Here is a 17259-nt window from a genome sequence, read left to right on the forward strand (position 1 = left end):
CTCCCTCCTGCAGCAGGTGGGTTGATGGATGCTGTGTTTTAGTGTTAACCTTCTTGCATTGTAAAAGCCGGCACCCAAAAGATGATCAATTCTCTTCCAACCATAATGCTCTAAGAAGGTACAGAGGAAAGGGAGCGGGCTTGTTGCTGAGGGACAGAAACTGTCTCCTTGAGGAAAATGTGAGCCACTGTTCCCTGATCCCTAGTGGAACACTGGTTCCGCATTATCACATCAGTCACGGTGGGCTCCAGGAAAAGACAGGTGTCCTAGGATGAGGTTGTAGGCCTTTATGGAATGTTGGCTTCACTGAACCCAAATTCCTCTTCTTCATCCAGCACAGATTCCTCTGGAGCATCACAGTTCCTCACAGAGGTTCTCATTCTCTGCTTTATCTTACTTGCAGTTGGTCTCTAGGGATAGGGTGGAGTGCTGAGTAGAAGCAGCAGCCTGGCTCAGACGCTGGTGGAGCTGAAAGTGGTGTTTACTGCTGTCAGATTCTGTGTCCTAGTTCAAACGGTATATGTAGGATGCTTTTCCTCTACCACAAGCATCTACAATCAGAAGGATCTCCTGGGTGAAGGAGCTAAATTAGAGACAGAATTTAAAATGGTCAGATTGCATAGGGGTAAAGTTGTGGCCTCTTTAAAGGATATCTTTATCCAGGGAATTATAATCCAGAAATTGGGGCAAGAGATGAATAAAGTGGGCTGTGGAATCATGCAGCCCAAATTTAGATCTCACTCCTCTGTACTTGGACACAAACCTTTCTGTCACAGGTAGATTCCCAAGTGACTTATTTGAAGGGTGTATTCTGTAATCAGCTCTCTCCGGCACAGACTTGAGCACAGTTGTTGATCCAGGCATATTGCAGACTCCAAGGAGGTGACCACCCTCTAGCATGCAGGTACCCCTTTCCCCATAGAAGAGAAGCAGTCTAGTCTGTCTTCTAGTCTCCTCAGAACAACAGTGAGACTCACTGTAAATCTAGAGGGTTTTGGAGTAACGCACTGATGGGGCTTTGGGGGACCTGTTTTGCAGAAGCGGAAAATTGAAGAGAGTGATGAAGAAGCCGTGCAAGCCAAAGTCCTGCGGCCCCTGCGGAGCTGCGACGAGCCCCTCACACCCCCGCCTCATTCACCCACTTCTATGCTGCAGCTCATCCATGACCCAGTCTCCCCCCGGGGTATGGTGACTCGGTCATCCCCTGGGGCTGGCCCCAGCGACCACCACAGTGCCAGCCGCGATGAGCGCTTCAAACGGCGGCAGTTGCTGCGGCTGCAGGCCACAGAGCGCACCATGGTACGGGAAAAGGAGAACAATCCCAGCGGCAAAAAGGAGCTGTCTGAAGTTGAGAAAGCCAAGATCCGGGGATCGTACCTCACTGTCACGCTACAGAGGCCCACCAAAGAGCTCCACGGGACATCCATTGTGCCCAAGCTGCAGGCCATCACGGCCTCATCTGCCAACCTTCGCCATTCCCCCCGTGTGCTAGTGCAGCACTGCCCAGCCCGAACCCCCCAGCGTGGGGACGAGGAGGGGCTGGGGGGAGAGGAGGAGGAAGAGGAGGAGGAGGAGGAGGAAGATGACAGTGCAGAGGAGGGGGGTGCAGCCAGGCTGAATGGCCGGGGCAGTTGGGCTCAGGATGGAGACGAAAGCTGGATGCAGCGGGAGGTCTGGATGTCTGTCTTCCGCTACCTCAGCCGCAGAGAACTTTGTGAATGTATGCGAGTGTGCAAGACGTGGTATAAATGGTGAGCAGGGATACAGGGATCAGGAGTAGGGGTACGGGAGTAGGTGGCAGGTTTTCCATATGAGAACTGCATGTGTCTTGGCATCTGGAGGCTTGCTGTGTCCCAAAGGATTGAGTCAATCCATTTCTTTCCTAGTCAGTGGGTCCTATTAAAGATGTGGCCATTGTGCCTACAGGTGTCCTCAGGAAAATTTGGCCCTTTGCTTTCTCTCCCTGCTCCATACTTTCCCATCTCTCTTCACTGGATACTTGAAACTGATTTGGGGGATGGATTTTATTACAGTTTTGCTAAAACTTCAGTCATCAGTTTTCCCCCTCAAATAGGCTATACTCATCACACATTTGTTGAGAGTGTGACTCTGTGCCAGTCACTTCTTTTGCTGGTGACACTGATAACTGCTTTTAAGCCCCTGCCTCAGTTACCTCTCTGTCTCGTGAGAGAGGTGGACATGCTTTCCAAAAAATGTGAATGTTTTCACAGTTTTCCAGGTTTTGTTCTTATCCCCCAAGTCTGGCCCAGAATTCCTTTCCAGGAAGCAGGGTCCAGTTTTGAAACTTAAGACTTAACTCGTCCTTCCTAATGAGACCTACCATTTTTTCTCAAGTTAAACAGTAAAACATTTAGGGGGAAAAGTCCCTCAAGATGATAAACAGACGTTTCCATAGGGCCTTATTTTCCCTTTAGCTCCTAGACCCTAGGACATAACCCATACCTTGTGTCTGGGTCCAACCCAATTACAGTAATTCTTAGAGTGTAAGTAATTCTTAGACAACTGGTAGACCACTGTCCTTACTGGGATCATGTTAGAAATGCAGATTCTGGGGGCCTGTTTCAGTACTCCTGAGTCAGAAACTTTGGGGGTGGGGCCAGGCAATCTGTATGTTTTCCAGGGGCTTCTGATAGATGTTAAACTCTGAGCTTCACTACTCTATCATTAGTAGCTTGTTTTTGCCATACAAGTCTCATGTGCCACTGGTGAAATATTTTCAGTCTTTAAATAAAGACATCATTCTCTGCAAACACAAGTTTACTTCCCAAAACTGAATTAATATATGACCTACCAAAAAAAAAAAAAAAAAAAAAAGTATATGACCTACCTAAATTCTCCTAATATTTTCTCTTTGTAGGGCCAATGGGTCTGCCTGGCTCTATCCCTCAGTTTCCAGGCCAAGCCATATAAGACTTGTACTATATGCTGTCTCCCCTTCCCCTGCTGACCAGACTCTGAGCTGGCCTTGGGGGCAAGGGCTATAAAATATTAAACAGAAGCCTGCATATTACAGTGCTATTTGTGGCCTATGGACTGTAGATTGCAGTGGAAAGGCAGGCCTTTCCCTTATAGTTCTGTCCTGGACGGGACCAGAAAATAAAAAGGACAGCACTGAAGCAGAAACCCAAGACAGGGAGAAGACTCTCCTGGCCTGATAATAAAGAGCCTCTTTTGGCCTGATACAGTAATGGGCTCTTTGTAGAGCTTAAGGCAGGATGGATTGTAGCTGTGCCGAGGAATGCCCTGCATCCCAGGCAGCTGGCTATGACTGACAAGGGAGAAAATGGAAGCAAGCCTAAGACTTCAGGCAGTAAACATTTTTTTTAGTATTTAACTTCCACAAGCTTTGGTGGGAGCCATATCATTTTACTGCAAATGAGGGGTTATAGTATATTGGTTGCTGTGTATTCCTAACAATTGTGTTCTTAACCCTTTCAGAGTAAATTGGTTAACTGGTCATTATTTACTATTTAACCTAGAGTTTTGCCGTAGAGGGCAAGCCCTTTTCTCTGAGGCCCAAAAATAAATAAATAAATAAAAATAAAAAAAACAATAGGGAATGGTCCTTGTCTGCTTGTAGAAGAGCATAGGCAGGGTAGCTCTCTAGGCGCTCTTCTTTATCCAAAAGCCTGCAGCACCCTTTGATGGGAGCTCCTCCAACAAGGGGTACTGGGTTATTGACAGCCAGTTCTCTTTCTGTCACAGGTGCTGCGACAAGAGACTTTGGACAAAAATTGACTTGAGTAGGTGTAAGGCTATTGTACCCCAGGCTCTCAGTGGCATCATCAAGAGGCAGCCAGTCAGCCTTGACCTCAGTTGGACCAACATCTCCAAGAAACAGTTGACGTGGCTTGTCAACAGGCTGCCAGGTGAGCAAGCTGGCTGTAGGCATTGCTGCCTAAAATTGCTTTAGGGCAATTTCAGGCAGCAGTCCCATGGCATTGTCCTCTTCCTGCTTAGCAGGGGCTTCACCCAGGGCCCCCTAACTGCCAGTCCCCAAAGCACCACTCCAGACTAGCTGGACTAGACGATTATCACCCCAGACAGTGAAGAGAGTGGGCACAACCACTGAAGAGATTTGAGTAAGATACTGCCATGGTCGGGCCCATAGAATGCCTTGTTCCCCTCAGCATTTTGAGGTCTTAGGAAGATAGAAAGTCCTCACACTTACCACATTGCTCTGGTAGGAACTGAGTAATTGGTTTTACCACCAAAGCAAGACAGTGTAATAGAGTATACGGTTGCATGTCTATATCTCTTCCTGTTGCAGGACTGAAAGACCTCCTCCTAGCAGGCTGTTCCTGGTCTGCAGTCTCTGCCCTCAGCACCTCCAGCTGCCCCCTTCTCAGGACCCTTGATCTTCGGTGGGCAGTAGGAATCAAGGACCCTCAAATTCGGGACTTGCTGACTCCACCGGCTGATAAACCAGGTAAGCTCTGGGCTTGACTTCTCTGCATTCATCTTAGGGTAGCTTTGTCTTTCAACAGACTTTGTCCTCAGAAACTAAAGAAGTGTCAGAAATGATGTTGTGGGTATGTGCAAATGGAGAACAGAGTGATGGCCTGTGTATAAGTGCAGGTTACTGTTTACATCCATCTACTTGCCTACAGACAAAGGAGGGAATACATCTTAGGAGGTACTAGAGTTTGGGACCCAGATAGTATAATCCTGAGGAAGTCCAGGAAAGCTTCATGGCTGAGGTAGGACATTAAAAGTGGTCTAAAAAAGTGTGGGAGTATGGAAAGGGGTGGAGCGTTGCACACATACCCTTTCACTGTGTAAGCGAGGCATAATCTAGCAGCTGAGAAGAAAGAAAACGTGTCTGGTTTCCTAGAAACTGCCCCCACACACCGCTCACTCCCTGCAGGCAGGGCTGGGTGTGGGCAGTTCTGCTTAACCTCTGCAAGGAGGCCTGGCTAGGAAGGAGCTGAGCTGTCTGCAATTTTGGAGCCGGACTAGAGGGAAGAGTTTTGACTTAGGTTCTCTCCTTGCTTGTGCAGGTCAGGACAATCGCAGTAAACTCCGGAACATGACCGACTTCCGGCTGGCAGGCCTTGACATCACGGATGCCACACTTCGCCTCATCATTCGCCACATGCCCCTCCTTTCTCGACTCGACCTCAGTCACTGCAGCCACCTGACAGATCAGTCCTCTAATCTGCTCACCGCTGTCGGGTCTTCCACTCGCTATTCCCTCACAGAGCTCAACATGGCAGGTACGCTACTGTGATGTTTCATGACAGACCATGCCCAGCTCTGCCTGGAGTTTGACCAGTAAAACAGAGAACCTGGTCTGTTGATTGAACTAAATTATGTCATTTCCTCATATCTGGACAAGGACATGGATTTCTCTCTCTTTTAACTGATTAGGGGATGGAGACCTCAAATAGTTGTCTGGTGCCCAAGGGTTAGGTGGCCATCATCGGCTGTGGTTTGGTCAGCCTTGTGTTGCAGGGAGTGAGGGAGTCTTCATGAGATCCTTCTGGTCTTTGAGCCGAGTAGTTATAAAACTAAGGGGGCTTTTGCTTTAGCATTTTAAGGGGGAAAGAGCTTGGGAACTGAGCAACAGATGCAGGCTCCTGTGGCTATGTGTACACAGCATTGTCCTTGTGGTCACTTCCCCACAGGTTGCAATAAATTGACAGATCAGACCCTGATCTACCTACGGCGCATTGCCAATGTCACCTTGATCGACCTTCGAGGATGCAAGCAGATCACTCGAAAAGCCTGCGAGCACTTCATCTCAGACTTGTCCATCAACAGTCTCTACTGCCTGTCTGACGAGAAGCTGATACAGAAGATCAGCTAAAATACACGCAGCCCAGACTGAACAGGAAACCGATCTTCCCCTGACTCCCCAGCCAGGAGAGCCTCTCTCCCCGACCCTGCACGGGCTCTGAGGCCAGCGTCACACTCCCTCTCTGCTCTCCTGTCCCTTGAGCCCTTCCCCTACAGGCGGGGCAGAGAGGGTGGTAGACACCAGGCTTACCTGCCTGCTCCTCTCCCTCCCAAGGAGAAAGGAGTAGCAAATTGATCCGAATCTGAGGGGAAAGCACAGGCTGTGTGCAGTCATGGTGCCTGCTCGCTTGCTCCCCTGCCCGCCCGCCTGCTCGCTCATTGGCCAGGAGGCCGGGCTCTCAGTTCGGGGTGTCTGTGCAACCGTCATCTGTGCCGGGTCCTGGGGCCCTTCTCCCCATCCATGGTCCCCAGCTGTGCCTGGTTCTGAGCAAATTTCCAGGGAAGAAAGCGGCCCTGTCTCCGTGGCCAGGTTCTCCTTGTGGTGTCCAGTGTGTGTCTCTCCTCCACCACACTCTCCCGGCTTCTGCAGGAGGGGCCAGCAGCCCCAGAAAGGCCAGACCCGTGCCGATCATACTGGTGCTGTTGAGGTGTCTAAAACCTCTCATCCGTGTCCATGCTCTCCCCCTTCCTTTAGCTTGATCCTGTCTGATGCCCGTGGTAGTTCACGTAATGAGGTTACCCCACCCCAGACTTGCCCACTAGTCTCTATGAGGTCCTTATTGCACTTATTGGGGTTGAAGCTCTTTAGAGGAGCTGGAACTGTGTACCCCAGGGACACCCCCATTTTATTGCTTCCTAGGCAGATTCTGAGACAGGCACCATTTCCTTGTTCTCCCTCTTCAGCCTCCCACTGCCCTTTCCACATGTTCCTCCTTCCTGCCTGGACAGGGCTTTCCCAGGATGCATGTCCTCAGAGGGAACAGCCTATCTCCCCGAGCTGGGGAGAGCAGAGAACTTGGCTAGGTCCCCACCTGCCTCCCAGCAGGCTCTGGGCGTCCAGTGTGGTGTAGCCCCCAGAGCCCAGGCCTGTGTTTAGCCCAGTGGCTCACTGTTCTGGCACCTTGTGGCAGGGTGGGGGGTCCTGCTTTGAAGCCAGTCACCTGCCCTCTGCCTGTAGCCGTGGAAGGGGGTGTGCATGTGCCTCTGTGTGTGTGGCTGAGTGTATTACACGTGTGTGTGGAGGGAGGGAGGGAGGGGAGCATGGTGTCTCCCGCTCCACCGCCCTGTGTCAAGCCCCATCAGCTGCCCCCTTTTACTTTGCATTGAACGGCCTGTCCAAAGATCCTCTCTCTAGGGCAGCAGAGAGCTTTTTGCACTTTAAAAAAAAAAAAAAAAGAAAAGAAAAAAGAAAAAAAAAGGTCGGTCGGAATTTCTTTTGGGTCAATATTTAAGTGTGTGAGGAGATGCTCAATAGCAGCAGCCTGTGGCAAGAGCTTATAAATGATAGATGCGGATTTGCACTCTGCTCCCCATCTGTGAGGATAGCGATAGCACAACCGAGCCCCGCCTTCTCATCCTCCAACCCCCTCCCTTTCTGGCCCCTTTCCTGCAGCCCAGTCTCAGGCTCTCCTCCTCCTGAAACCCTCCAGGGGAGGGGAAGGAGCCCAGGCACCAGGGGTCTGAAGTGTGAGCCACCCTGAGGAGAGACGCCAACTGCACACTTGCCACTTCCAAAGCAATAGAGGCAGAGGGACCCCCTCTTTGCCACCTAGCCCAGCTTTGAGCCTGGCATTGACTGGCCTCCTAAGAGAAAACTGGGTCCTGGTAAGGGATGGCATTGTGTCTGTTTCTTCCAATCTGCTGATTGTCTTGGCTGCACCTTTAAAAGCAGCAGTCTGCTCCCATGACCCTCTGCCCCTTCCATTGGTCTCCAGGCCCCGGTGAGCTGGGGCTGAAACTTTGAGGAAATGCCAGTGACTTATTCCAGAGTGCCTCAGTTAGGGGAACTTCTCTGTAAAGAACCCTGGGTATTGAGCAAAAACCTTATTAATATTATTGTTAATGACCTATAATTGGAAGCTTCCTGCCTTTTTTTGGTTGCTCCTGTGGAAAGTACTGAAAAGATTGTTTCATTTTGTTGTCTTTTTATAAAAGGGGAGGTGGAGAGACCCCTTCAGAGCAGGGATTGTGCCGGGAGAGTGCCTCTGACTTTGGGACATTTCATCCACAGAAATTTCCAAGCTGATGGTTGGGGGGGTGGGGGACAGTTTTTATTTTTGTTTGTTTCTGGTTTGGGAAAACAAGCATTTTTACCGCGCACGTAAATTGGTCAGCAGGAAAGGGAGCCCAGGAGTGGTAGCAGATGGACCTATGCTCTTGCTGGGTTTCCTTTTTCTCTAGGACTGTGAGTGGGGGGAAATGGTTTTTAGAGGTGAGGGTTATTAGTCCCTGTGGAGGAAAGAAATGTCTCTGGGGACAGAGGATCCCAGGAGTCCCATCGCATTTCCTGTAATCTGCTCTGAGATGTGGCCTTGCCAGGAGAGCCTGCCCTCCTCAGAACGCAGGGCCAGACACCCCGCCTCCATCTTTCCAAGCACCGGGGCGAAAAACCACAAAGGAAAGGAAGAAAATTTATATATATATAATATAAAATCACTTGGTGATTAAAAAATAACTGCTCCATAAATAAAACTCCTAAAGTCACTATGTTTAAAGGGTTTGGTTGTGTTTTTTTTGTTTTTCGGAGAAATATTGTAAATATATATTTTTTGTTGCTGATTTAGAGTCAATCTCCAATGTTGTGCTAAAAAATTTAAATTAAATGTAAGCATTAAGGGGACAAGTCCTGCTATCTCAGTTGAGACATTGGGGTTATTTGGGCCAGGGAAGGAGGGAAGCTAGTTGGACTTTTGTTTTCTAAACGTTCTCCACTATTGGTTTTAGAAAGAGCAAGGACATCTTTCCTCTGACACATGGGAATGGGAGATATTTGTGTAATAAAATTTTTAAAAGACAAAAAAGAAATAGCCTCCAGTGGGAAATATTTTGATTTGGGTGTTTTGGGTTTGGGGTTCTGGGTTGCTTTTTTTCCTTCCTTCCTTTCCTTCCTTCCTTGCTTTTCTCTCTCTCTCTCTCTCTCTCTTTTAAATAAAAAGGCTTTAAAAACTAAAACTTAAAAACCTTTTCTGCCTTGGTGTGAGTGTGTGAAAGTGTCAGAAGGTCATTCAGGCTCTGGTGCTGGGGGCCAAGGCCAAGATTTACCTGTTTCATTCTTCTCTGAGCAGAAGCAGCAGAACTGCTATGTCCCTGTACTACTTCCCTTTCCTTTTTTTTTTTTTTCCCCTTTTATATCAAAAAGCATGACTTGTTTCTAGAAACACCATACTATTTTACTTTATCAAGGTGAACCTTTTAATGGATGTGCAAATGCGATTGCCTGATTCACCATAGTCCCCAAGCCCCTTCCATAGTGCTGTCCTGAGAAGACCTGGAGATTTCTAATCTTGCCATCCCCTGGAGATTCAAGGCCAAACTCCCTCTGCCAAAGCTGCAGCACTGGCACTTCAGCAGTGCCTGCTCAAGGTCACTGGGCCAGGTCTGGACCAGACAGGCTGCAGTCAGCATTTGTTCCACCGCATGTTGCTGCTGCTTGTTTGGCTTGGTGAGTACAAGCTTTTAGCCTTTAGATGGGTGTACTAGGTACTGCCAGTCGACCACCACCTCACCCCTGATGGCAGCACCTCAGAGCTGAACTCCCATCTGGGAGGTCCCGAGTAGGCTTCCACCACTACCTTCAAGGGAGTGGGAAATCCCTGACCACCCTACTCCCCAAGCTGACCGTGAAGGACCTGCACATTCTAGAAAAGGACAGGGTCTTGGACGAGGAGTTGCTTTCATACTGGTTTCTTTGAGGATGGATATGGATGTGGCCATGTTTGGATGTTGCCAGGGAAAGAAGGAAGAGTGTCTGTTTTGCATCATCTCTCAGAAACCCATCTGCCTTTTGGGTTACCTCATCTCTGCCACTCCACTCAAAGCCACCATTGTCTGGAACCTTGATCATAGCAAGAGCCCTGACTGCCTCCCAGCCTCCAGACCAACCCCTGTCTTCCATGTTGGGAGCCAGAACATTTTTCTTACAAGACAGCTTTGACTTGGCTTAAAACTCATCAGTGTGTTTCTTAGGACAAAAGCCTCAAGCTTTCTCATCCCCCTTTGCCCCTCATCATCCTCTCCACCCATACCTACCTTTTTTCAGTCCTACCCTCTCTGGACCTTTGCTATTTTCTGGCTCACCTGCCTCAACTTACCATTACTTTCCCCCGGATAGCCATCTCCGACCCTATTAAAGACTAGTCCTATGCTCCCACAGTATCCTACTAGCTTTTAGGATGCCCAGGTCATCTCCCCAGCCAGCCAGGAAGCTACAAGAGGAGAGGTCAGTCATGCTACTCACCATATCAACCACAGCAGCTGGTGCAGAGCTTGCTACTAGTAAGTGATGTTCCCAGTAGCTGGGACCCCCAGGGACCAGCCCTCCCAGTGCAGTCTGTTGTCACCTTCTCAAAACTCACTTTTCCCATTACCTCCTACAACTTTATTTATATATTTATATCTTTTTTTTTTTTTAAGATTTTACTTATTTATTCGTGAGAGGGGCGGGGGGGGGAGGCAGGGACACAGGCAGAGGGAGAAGCAGGCTCCATGCAAGGAACCTGATGTGGGACTCGATCCCGGGACTCCAGGATCACACCCTGGGCCAAAGGCAGGTGCTAAACCACTGAGCCACCCAGGGATCCCCGACCTCCTACAACTTTACACTTCTTTCTTGTACTAATGCTACCAGCCTCTTCGTTTGGGGAGGAGCGGGACTCTATCTAATCTAACCAACATCCAGCTATGAATTAGTCTTCCTAAAACACACACAAAAATCTTAAAAATAATCCTTTAGGTACACATCTAAACTGGTAAACTCATCCTGCCACTGGCATCTGTAAAATGGCACATGATAGGTGCCTCTAAGAGGACTTGAATGACCCATTTGTGGTGCTCAGGCTTGTATTTAAGATGAAAATTTTCCTTCAGGGATGCCTGGGTGGCTCAGTGGTTAAGCGTCTGCCTTTGGCCCAGGGTATGATCCTGGAGTCCCGGGATCAAGTCCCACATCCGGCTCCCTGCATGGAGCCTGCTTCTCCCTCTCTGCCTCTCTCTCTCTCTCTCTGTCTCTCATGAATAAATAAAATATTAATTTTTTTTTTTCCTTCAAACCTCTTCCTCCAGAAGCCCTTCTCATTTCCACTACCCCCGAAACGGACTAACCTGGACATTCGGTGCCTCTTGTAGGCAACAACAGTGTAATAAAAGTAGCTGGCACCTAATGGGCCTTACTACGTGTTGGTTACTGCTATAAGCACTTACATGTAGTAATATATAATCCTCACAGCAACCCAACCATTGGTGTCCTCAATATAAAGGTGAAGAACTGGGACTCCTGGGTGGCTCTATGATTGGGTGTCTGCCTTTGGCTCAGGGTGTGATCCCGGGATTCTGAGGTCAAGTCCCACATTGGGCTTCCTGCATGGAGCCTGCTTCTCTCTGTGTCTATGTTTCTGCCTCTCTGTGTCTCATAAATAAACAAATAAAATCTTAAAAAAAAATAAAGGTGAAGAATTGAGGGGCACCTGGGTGGCTCAGTCGGTTAAGTGTCTGACTTCTCAGGTCATTATCTCAGGGTTCTGGGATCAAGCCCCATAGTGGGCTCCCCACTGAGCAGGGAGTCTGCTTAACCCTTTGCCCCTCCCCGGATTCATGAGCTGGCACACACACACTCTCTCACTCTCAAATAAAATCTTTTTTTTTATTTCAAATAAATGGGGCATCCCCGTGGCTCAGCAGTTTAGCACCACCTTCAGCCCAGGGCATGATCCTGGAGCCTCGGAATCGAGTCCCACATCGGGCTCCCTGCATGGAGCCTGCTTCTCCTTCTGCCTGTGTCTCTGCTTCTCCCTCCCTCTCCCTCTCTCTCTCTCTCTCTCTCTCTCTGTCTCTCATGAAGCAATAAAGAAAATCTTTAAAAATAAATAAATGTGAGGAACTGAGTTATAGATATTGAACATCTTAGCTGAAGTGTTTTGGCTAATAAAACCAACCTTAAGGCTAGCCCTAGAGTCAGTCCTATCAACCTGCCTCCCTAGCCTCTCTGTGTATATGTGATAACATTTCATTCACACCCCAGCCCAGGGGGCAGGTGCCCTCATTCTACAGATGACGACCAAGGCTCAGAGAGGTGAAGCAAAGGCTCTAGGGTCAGTGGCAGAGCTGGGATATATGTGAACACTAGGCTAGGGATTACAGACTTTACCCTAGCTCTCATGGCCTGCTTAGCACCCACCCCTCTCCCATGGCTCCAACTCCTTGAGGGTGGGGCTAGCCTTAGCTAGCTCAACCTCCCTGCTCATCTGTTCCAGGAGTAGTAGGCTAAGGACATTTACTGGGTATAATGAAAGGTGGGTGTTATGGGAAAGGGAGGCAGAACCTACCTCATAGGTAAGCGATCCATTCTGTTACAGGGCCCTGCATTCAGAAGGACCCCACGCTCAGCTTAATCTCTATTGCCATCTTGAATTTTTTTTTCTTATCATGAATTCTTAATCTTTGAACCAGGAATCCCTGCATTTCATTTGCAGTATATGTACATGTAGCTAGCCTTGGAGGGGAGGCCTCCCTCCCAGGCCAGCTCTGTGCTAAGTGCCATTTGGGAGGCCCGCAGCAGAGCAGGCCTGGCACTTGTTGGTTGGAGAAACCCATTCTACCTCCACCTTTCCACGTTCCCCGGGCCCAGAAGGAAAGCTCATCAATGACACCCAAGTGGGCAGGAAATAGTGGGAGCAGGCACCTGAGGTCGGGAGCACCTGGGTTTGCTCTCAGCCTAGCGCTCAGCTAGCTTCTGCTTCTGCCATCTGCCCATTCCAGAGAGTTACAGAGAGCAGGAAGGTCCAGATGCCCTGTCCCCCCAGAGTGTGTCATGAGAGTGCTAGCATGGTAAGACAGAAGGACAGAAGCAGAAAAAGACAGATGCAGAGAGAGAACACCCCAAAAGAGCCAGAAAAAGGGATCCCTGGGTGGCGCAGCGGTTTGGCGCCTGCCTTTGGTCCAGGGCACGATCCTGGAGACCCGGGATCGAATCCCACGTCGGGCTCCCGGTGCATGGAGCCTGCTTCTCCCTCTGCCTGTATCTCTGCCTCTCTCTCTCTCTCTCTCTGTGACTATCATAAATAAATAAAAATTAAAAAAAAAAAAAAAGAGCCAGAAAAAGTAGAGAAAGAGGGAGAAGGGAGAAAGGAGAGATAAAAGGCCATAGAGGACGCCTAGAGGGAGATACAAGTGTGGCCCCCATACTCCACGTGTGACAATGGCCACGCAGCAAGCCATCTCTCCAGCCCACCACTGCACACACACAGCAGCTCCGTTAATCCTTTTTTTTTTTTTTTAAGATTTTATTTATTCATGAGAGACACAGAAAGAGAGAGGCAGAGACATACGCAGAGAGAGAAGCAGGCTCCATGCAGGGAGTCTGATGTGGGATTCGATCCTGAGACTCCAGGAATCCCGAGACTCCACAGGATCACGCCCTGAGCCGGAAGGCAGACACACTTAACCGCTGAGCCACCCAGGCGTCCCCTCCGTTAATCCTCAAAGCAATCCGTGAAGTCAGGCTCGAGGGCAAGGATGAGAAAGGCAAGGCTCAGAAAGGTTAAGTAACTTGGCTGGGGCAAGCAGCCTGGGCAGTAGGAGGTCACACTAGTATTTGACTCCAGGTCTTTTCCACACACATCCTCCCTCTCCTCGATACAGCAGGTACCACTGGCCACACCGTGAGGCCCGTGGGGACTATGAGACCACGCTTCAAACACAGACGAGCCAGAAGGGCCAAGAACACGCACCCTCCGCGCGCACCCAGCGGGTTCCGGCGCCAGGCCGACCCGGGGCGGCGGAGCGCTTGCGCGCTAGAGAGCCGGGGGCGGGGAGCCGCGGAGGCCCGGGCGGGGGCGGGGGCGGGCCGGGGGCGGGCTCGGGGGCGGGGCGCCGCGGAGGTTGGTGGGCCAGGGCGGGGCCAAGGCGCCCCGGAGGCTGGGGGCGGGGCGCCGCCGGGGCGGGGGCGGAGCCATGGCCAGAGTAGCCTGGGGCCACAGGCGGAGCCCAAGTCCCGGCTAAGGCTCTCCCTGAGGCGGGAAGGGAGGCAGGGACCCGGGGCAGTGCGGGGACTGTGTGACCTTTTGGAGGGTTCCACGGAGAGGCGCTGCTCCAGAAAGCGGGTCCGGCGGATCCGGGATCGTGGCCAGGTGCCTGGGGGCCGAGCGGGCCATGAAGCGCCTTGGACCGTCGTCCTGGAGAGTGGAGCCTCGTGAGACCTAGAGCCGGTTCCTCCCTGAGGGCCTTCGCACCTACTTACTGTTCCGCGCGCCTGAAAAGCCCTTTCCCTGCCCGGGAACAAAGCTGTTTCCCTCCCATCCTTCTGGCTCCGGCAAAACCGCCCTTCCTTGGAGGTTTCCCTGACTTATTTATTGGGACTCCTGGGTGGCTCCGCGGTTCACTGTTTGTCTCTCCCCGTATTGGATCCCCAAGGCCAAGCATCAGTGCCCAGCATGTAGTAGGAGCTCAACAAACATTGTTGGATGAGTGAGTGAGTGAGTGAGTGAGTGAATGAAGTGAGCTCCGGGCATCCCAGTCAGAGCCTGGCACTAAGCCCCAGATACCAGAGAGGTGACTGTCCATGTGAGGCAGGAGTTTCTCCCCATCAATCCCAACAACCTGGTGAGGTCAGGGAAGGGCCCCCACCCCAAGCTTCAAAGCCTAGGAGGCCCCAGCAGGAGGTAACTGGTACTCCTGAGTCTTGGCACAGGTCAGTCCTCACTCCAACCTCACTCATGCTTCATGCACACAATGTCAAAAGTTCAAGACTTTCCCCATCTCTTCCCTGCCCTCCCTGACCCTTCTCCAACACTTCCCCTAACTCTCTTCTTCTGAACAACCCCCTCCTTACATTATAGCTCTGCCAGCTTAACTGGAGGTATAGATTTAAAGATCTTTGTCTCTACAGGACTGGGCCACCACTAAATCCTGTTTCTCTTTGCAATCCTAACTTTGTGCCAGGCACCATGTTGGATGTGAGGACAGCGTGACCTGGCTGTGACCACAGCAAACAGGGGCACCACGAGAGAGCCCCCTGAGCAGGAACCTCTCAGCTCAAGAGATAGGGAGTGAGTCTACCGCCATACCACCCTGAATGTGCCCAATCTCATCAGAGATAGGGAATGAACAGGAGCTTTCCTTGCCAGAAAGGAGGAAAATAAAAGTCATTCCAGGCAAGGGAAATTATAAAGTCAAAACCCCAGAGGTGGAAATGAATTTGGCTCGTTGTAGTAACAGAGGAAAGAACAGATAGATCAGAGACTAAGGGGTTAGGGGAAGGGAAGATAGAGTTAAGTTAGAAAGGCAGGCAGGGGGCAGCCCCCGTGGCTCAGCAGTTTAGCGCCACCTTCAGCCCAGGGCGTGATCCTGGAGACCCAGGATCAAGTCCCACTGATCAGTCCCATGTCAGGCTCCCTGCATGACGCCTGCTTCTCCCTCTGCCTATGTCTCTGCCTTTCTCTCTCTCATAAGTAAATAGATACAATCTTTAAAAAAAAAAAAAAAAAAGAAGAAAGAAGAAAGAAAGGCAGGAGCCAGACCATGTACATCTTTTTTTTTTTTTTTTAAGATTATTTATTTATGGGGGGAATCCCTGGGTGGCTCAGCGGTTTAGCACCTGCCTTTGGCCCAGGGCACGATCCTGGAGTCCTGAGATTGAGTCCCATGTCGGGATCCCTGCATGGAGCCTGCTTCTCCCTCCTCCTGTGTCTCTTCCTCTCTTTCTCTCTACGTCTATCATAAATTAAATAAATAAATAAATAACATTTTTTTAAAAGATTTATTATAAATAAATATAAAAAATCTTTTTTTTAAAAAAATATTTATTTATTTATTTATTTATTTATTTGACAGAGATAGCACAAGCAGGAAGAGCAACAGGCAGAGGGAGAGCGAGAAGCAGGCTCCCTGTGAAGCAGGGAGCCTGATGCAGGACTCAATCCCAGGACCCTGGGATCATCACCTGAGCCAAAGGCAGATGCTTCACCAACTAAATTGCCCAGGTGCCCCAGACAGTGTAAGTCTTATAGGCCATGGAGGATGGGGTATATCTTTCCTTAGTGCAAAGGTAGTCATTAGTGGTGGGGTTTGATTCAGGCTTGTAAAAACTGCCCAGTGAGGAGGCTGTTGCAGGTATCAGCACCAGGTAGGAGGTGGTGGGGCTTGGATCAAGCTTGGCAGGGCACAGTGGAAGGATTCAGGGCATACTTTGGAAGCAGACACATTAGGTAGTCAACAGGACAGGCTGCATGACAGTGTGAGTGTGAGTGGGGGCAGGGGCAGGTAAGGGAACTGAGGAATCAAGGGTGACTCCCAGGTTTTTGGAAGAAGGAGGAACCATGACTGGTATGGGTAGGTGGGAGAGAGGAGCAGTTTGGACAGGCTGAGTGTAGGAGCCGGAGCTCTGTGTGGGATGCATTAAGTTTGCAACACCTATTAGTCATCTGGGAGAGATGCCAGGTAATGGTGTGTCCATGGATCTGCCAGTTGGGTAAAGATGGGGTTCCACTTCTCTTTCATTCCCAGCAATCCCAGCCAGAGGCTGACAAGGTCTGGGGACCTGACAAAGTTGGTTAAGAGGAGAAACAACTGAAGCTAGCCCTGAGACAAATTTACAATCAGCCTTCCCTCAACCACCAGGGGGCAGCATCATCCCCCAAACCAGCCTCCCTAAGGCCAGGGACTCCCCTCAACTTCTTCCCGACCAGGGCTCCAACGCTGCTCTCTGGGGCTCCGGTAACCATTGAGGGCGGCCCTGGAGAAGACCGGCTCTCTCTCAAAGGATCTCAGCTTCAGGTCTGCTGGGGTTGTGGTTGGAGCCCCGGGCAGAAGTGGGGATGGGGTTTTCAGGTGTGGGGGGAAGGTAGATCCATCTCCTGGACTAGGATAGCTGCCCACAGGGGCAAGTTCATCAAGAAGAATTTAATTAATCAACTAATTAATTAATTAAATTTAAAAATATTTATTTATTTGAGAGTAAGAGCGAGAGAGAGAGCTTGTGTTCTGGGGTGTGGTGGAGTAGGATGGGGGAGAGGGGAGAGGAGAGAAAGTCTTAAGCAGACTCCCCTCTGAGTGTGGAGCCCAATGCAATGCTCAATCTTATTACCTTGAGGTAATGACCTGAGCTGAAACCAAGAGTCAGACACTTAACCAACTATGCCACCCAGGTGCCCCTTATTATTATTTTTTAGGTAATCTCTACAGCCAACTTGGGGCTTGAATTTACAACCCTGAGATCAAGAGTCCCATGTTCTACCAACTGAGCCCACCAGGCGCTCTCAGGAAGAGTTTTTAAAATAGGGTCTGCTC

The 17259-nt window shown here is 50.1% G+C and overlaps 1 protein-coding gene across 7 annotated transcripts in view; it reads left to right on the forward strand.

Annotated features, from left to right (window-relative positions):
* The window catches only part of KDM2A (lysine demethylase 2A), a 153093-nt gene extending 144625 nt beyond the window's left edge, over nucleotides 1-8468 (forward strand). For all 7 annotated transcript variants that reach the window (XM_026004312.2, XM_026004313.2, XM_026004314.2 and 4 more), the window contains 5 exons: nucleotides 1039-1751; nucleotides 3727-3890; nucleotides 4292-4450; nucleotides 5022-5237; nucleotides 5649-8468. In XM_026004312.2, the coding sequence (XP_025860097.1) occupies nucleotides 1039-1751; nucleotides 3727-3890; nucleotides 4292-4450; nucleotides 5022-5237; nucleotides 5649-5830 (1434 nt within the window). In that variant the 3' untranslated portion in view covers nucleotides 5831-8468. The remainder of the gene's footprint in view (nucleotides 1-1038; nucleotides 1752-3726; nucleotides 3891-4291; nucleotides 4451-5021; nucleotides 5238-5648) is intronic.
* Nucleotides 8469-17259: the final 8791 nt, after the last annotated feature.

This window comes from Vulpes vulpes, chromosome 5 (assembly GCF_048418805.1).
Source record: "Vulpes vulpes isolate BD-2025 chromosome 5, VulVul3, whole genome shotgun sequence".
Taxonomy (NCBI): domain Eukaryota; kingdom Metazoa; phylum Chordata; class Mammalia; order Carnivora; family Canidae; genus Vulpes; species Vulpes vulpes.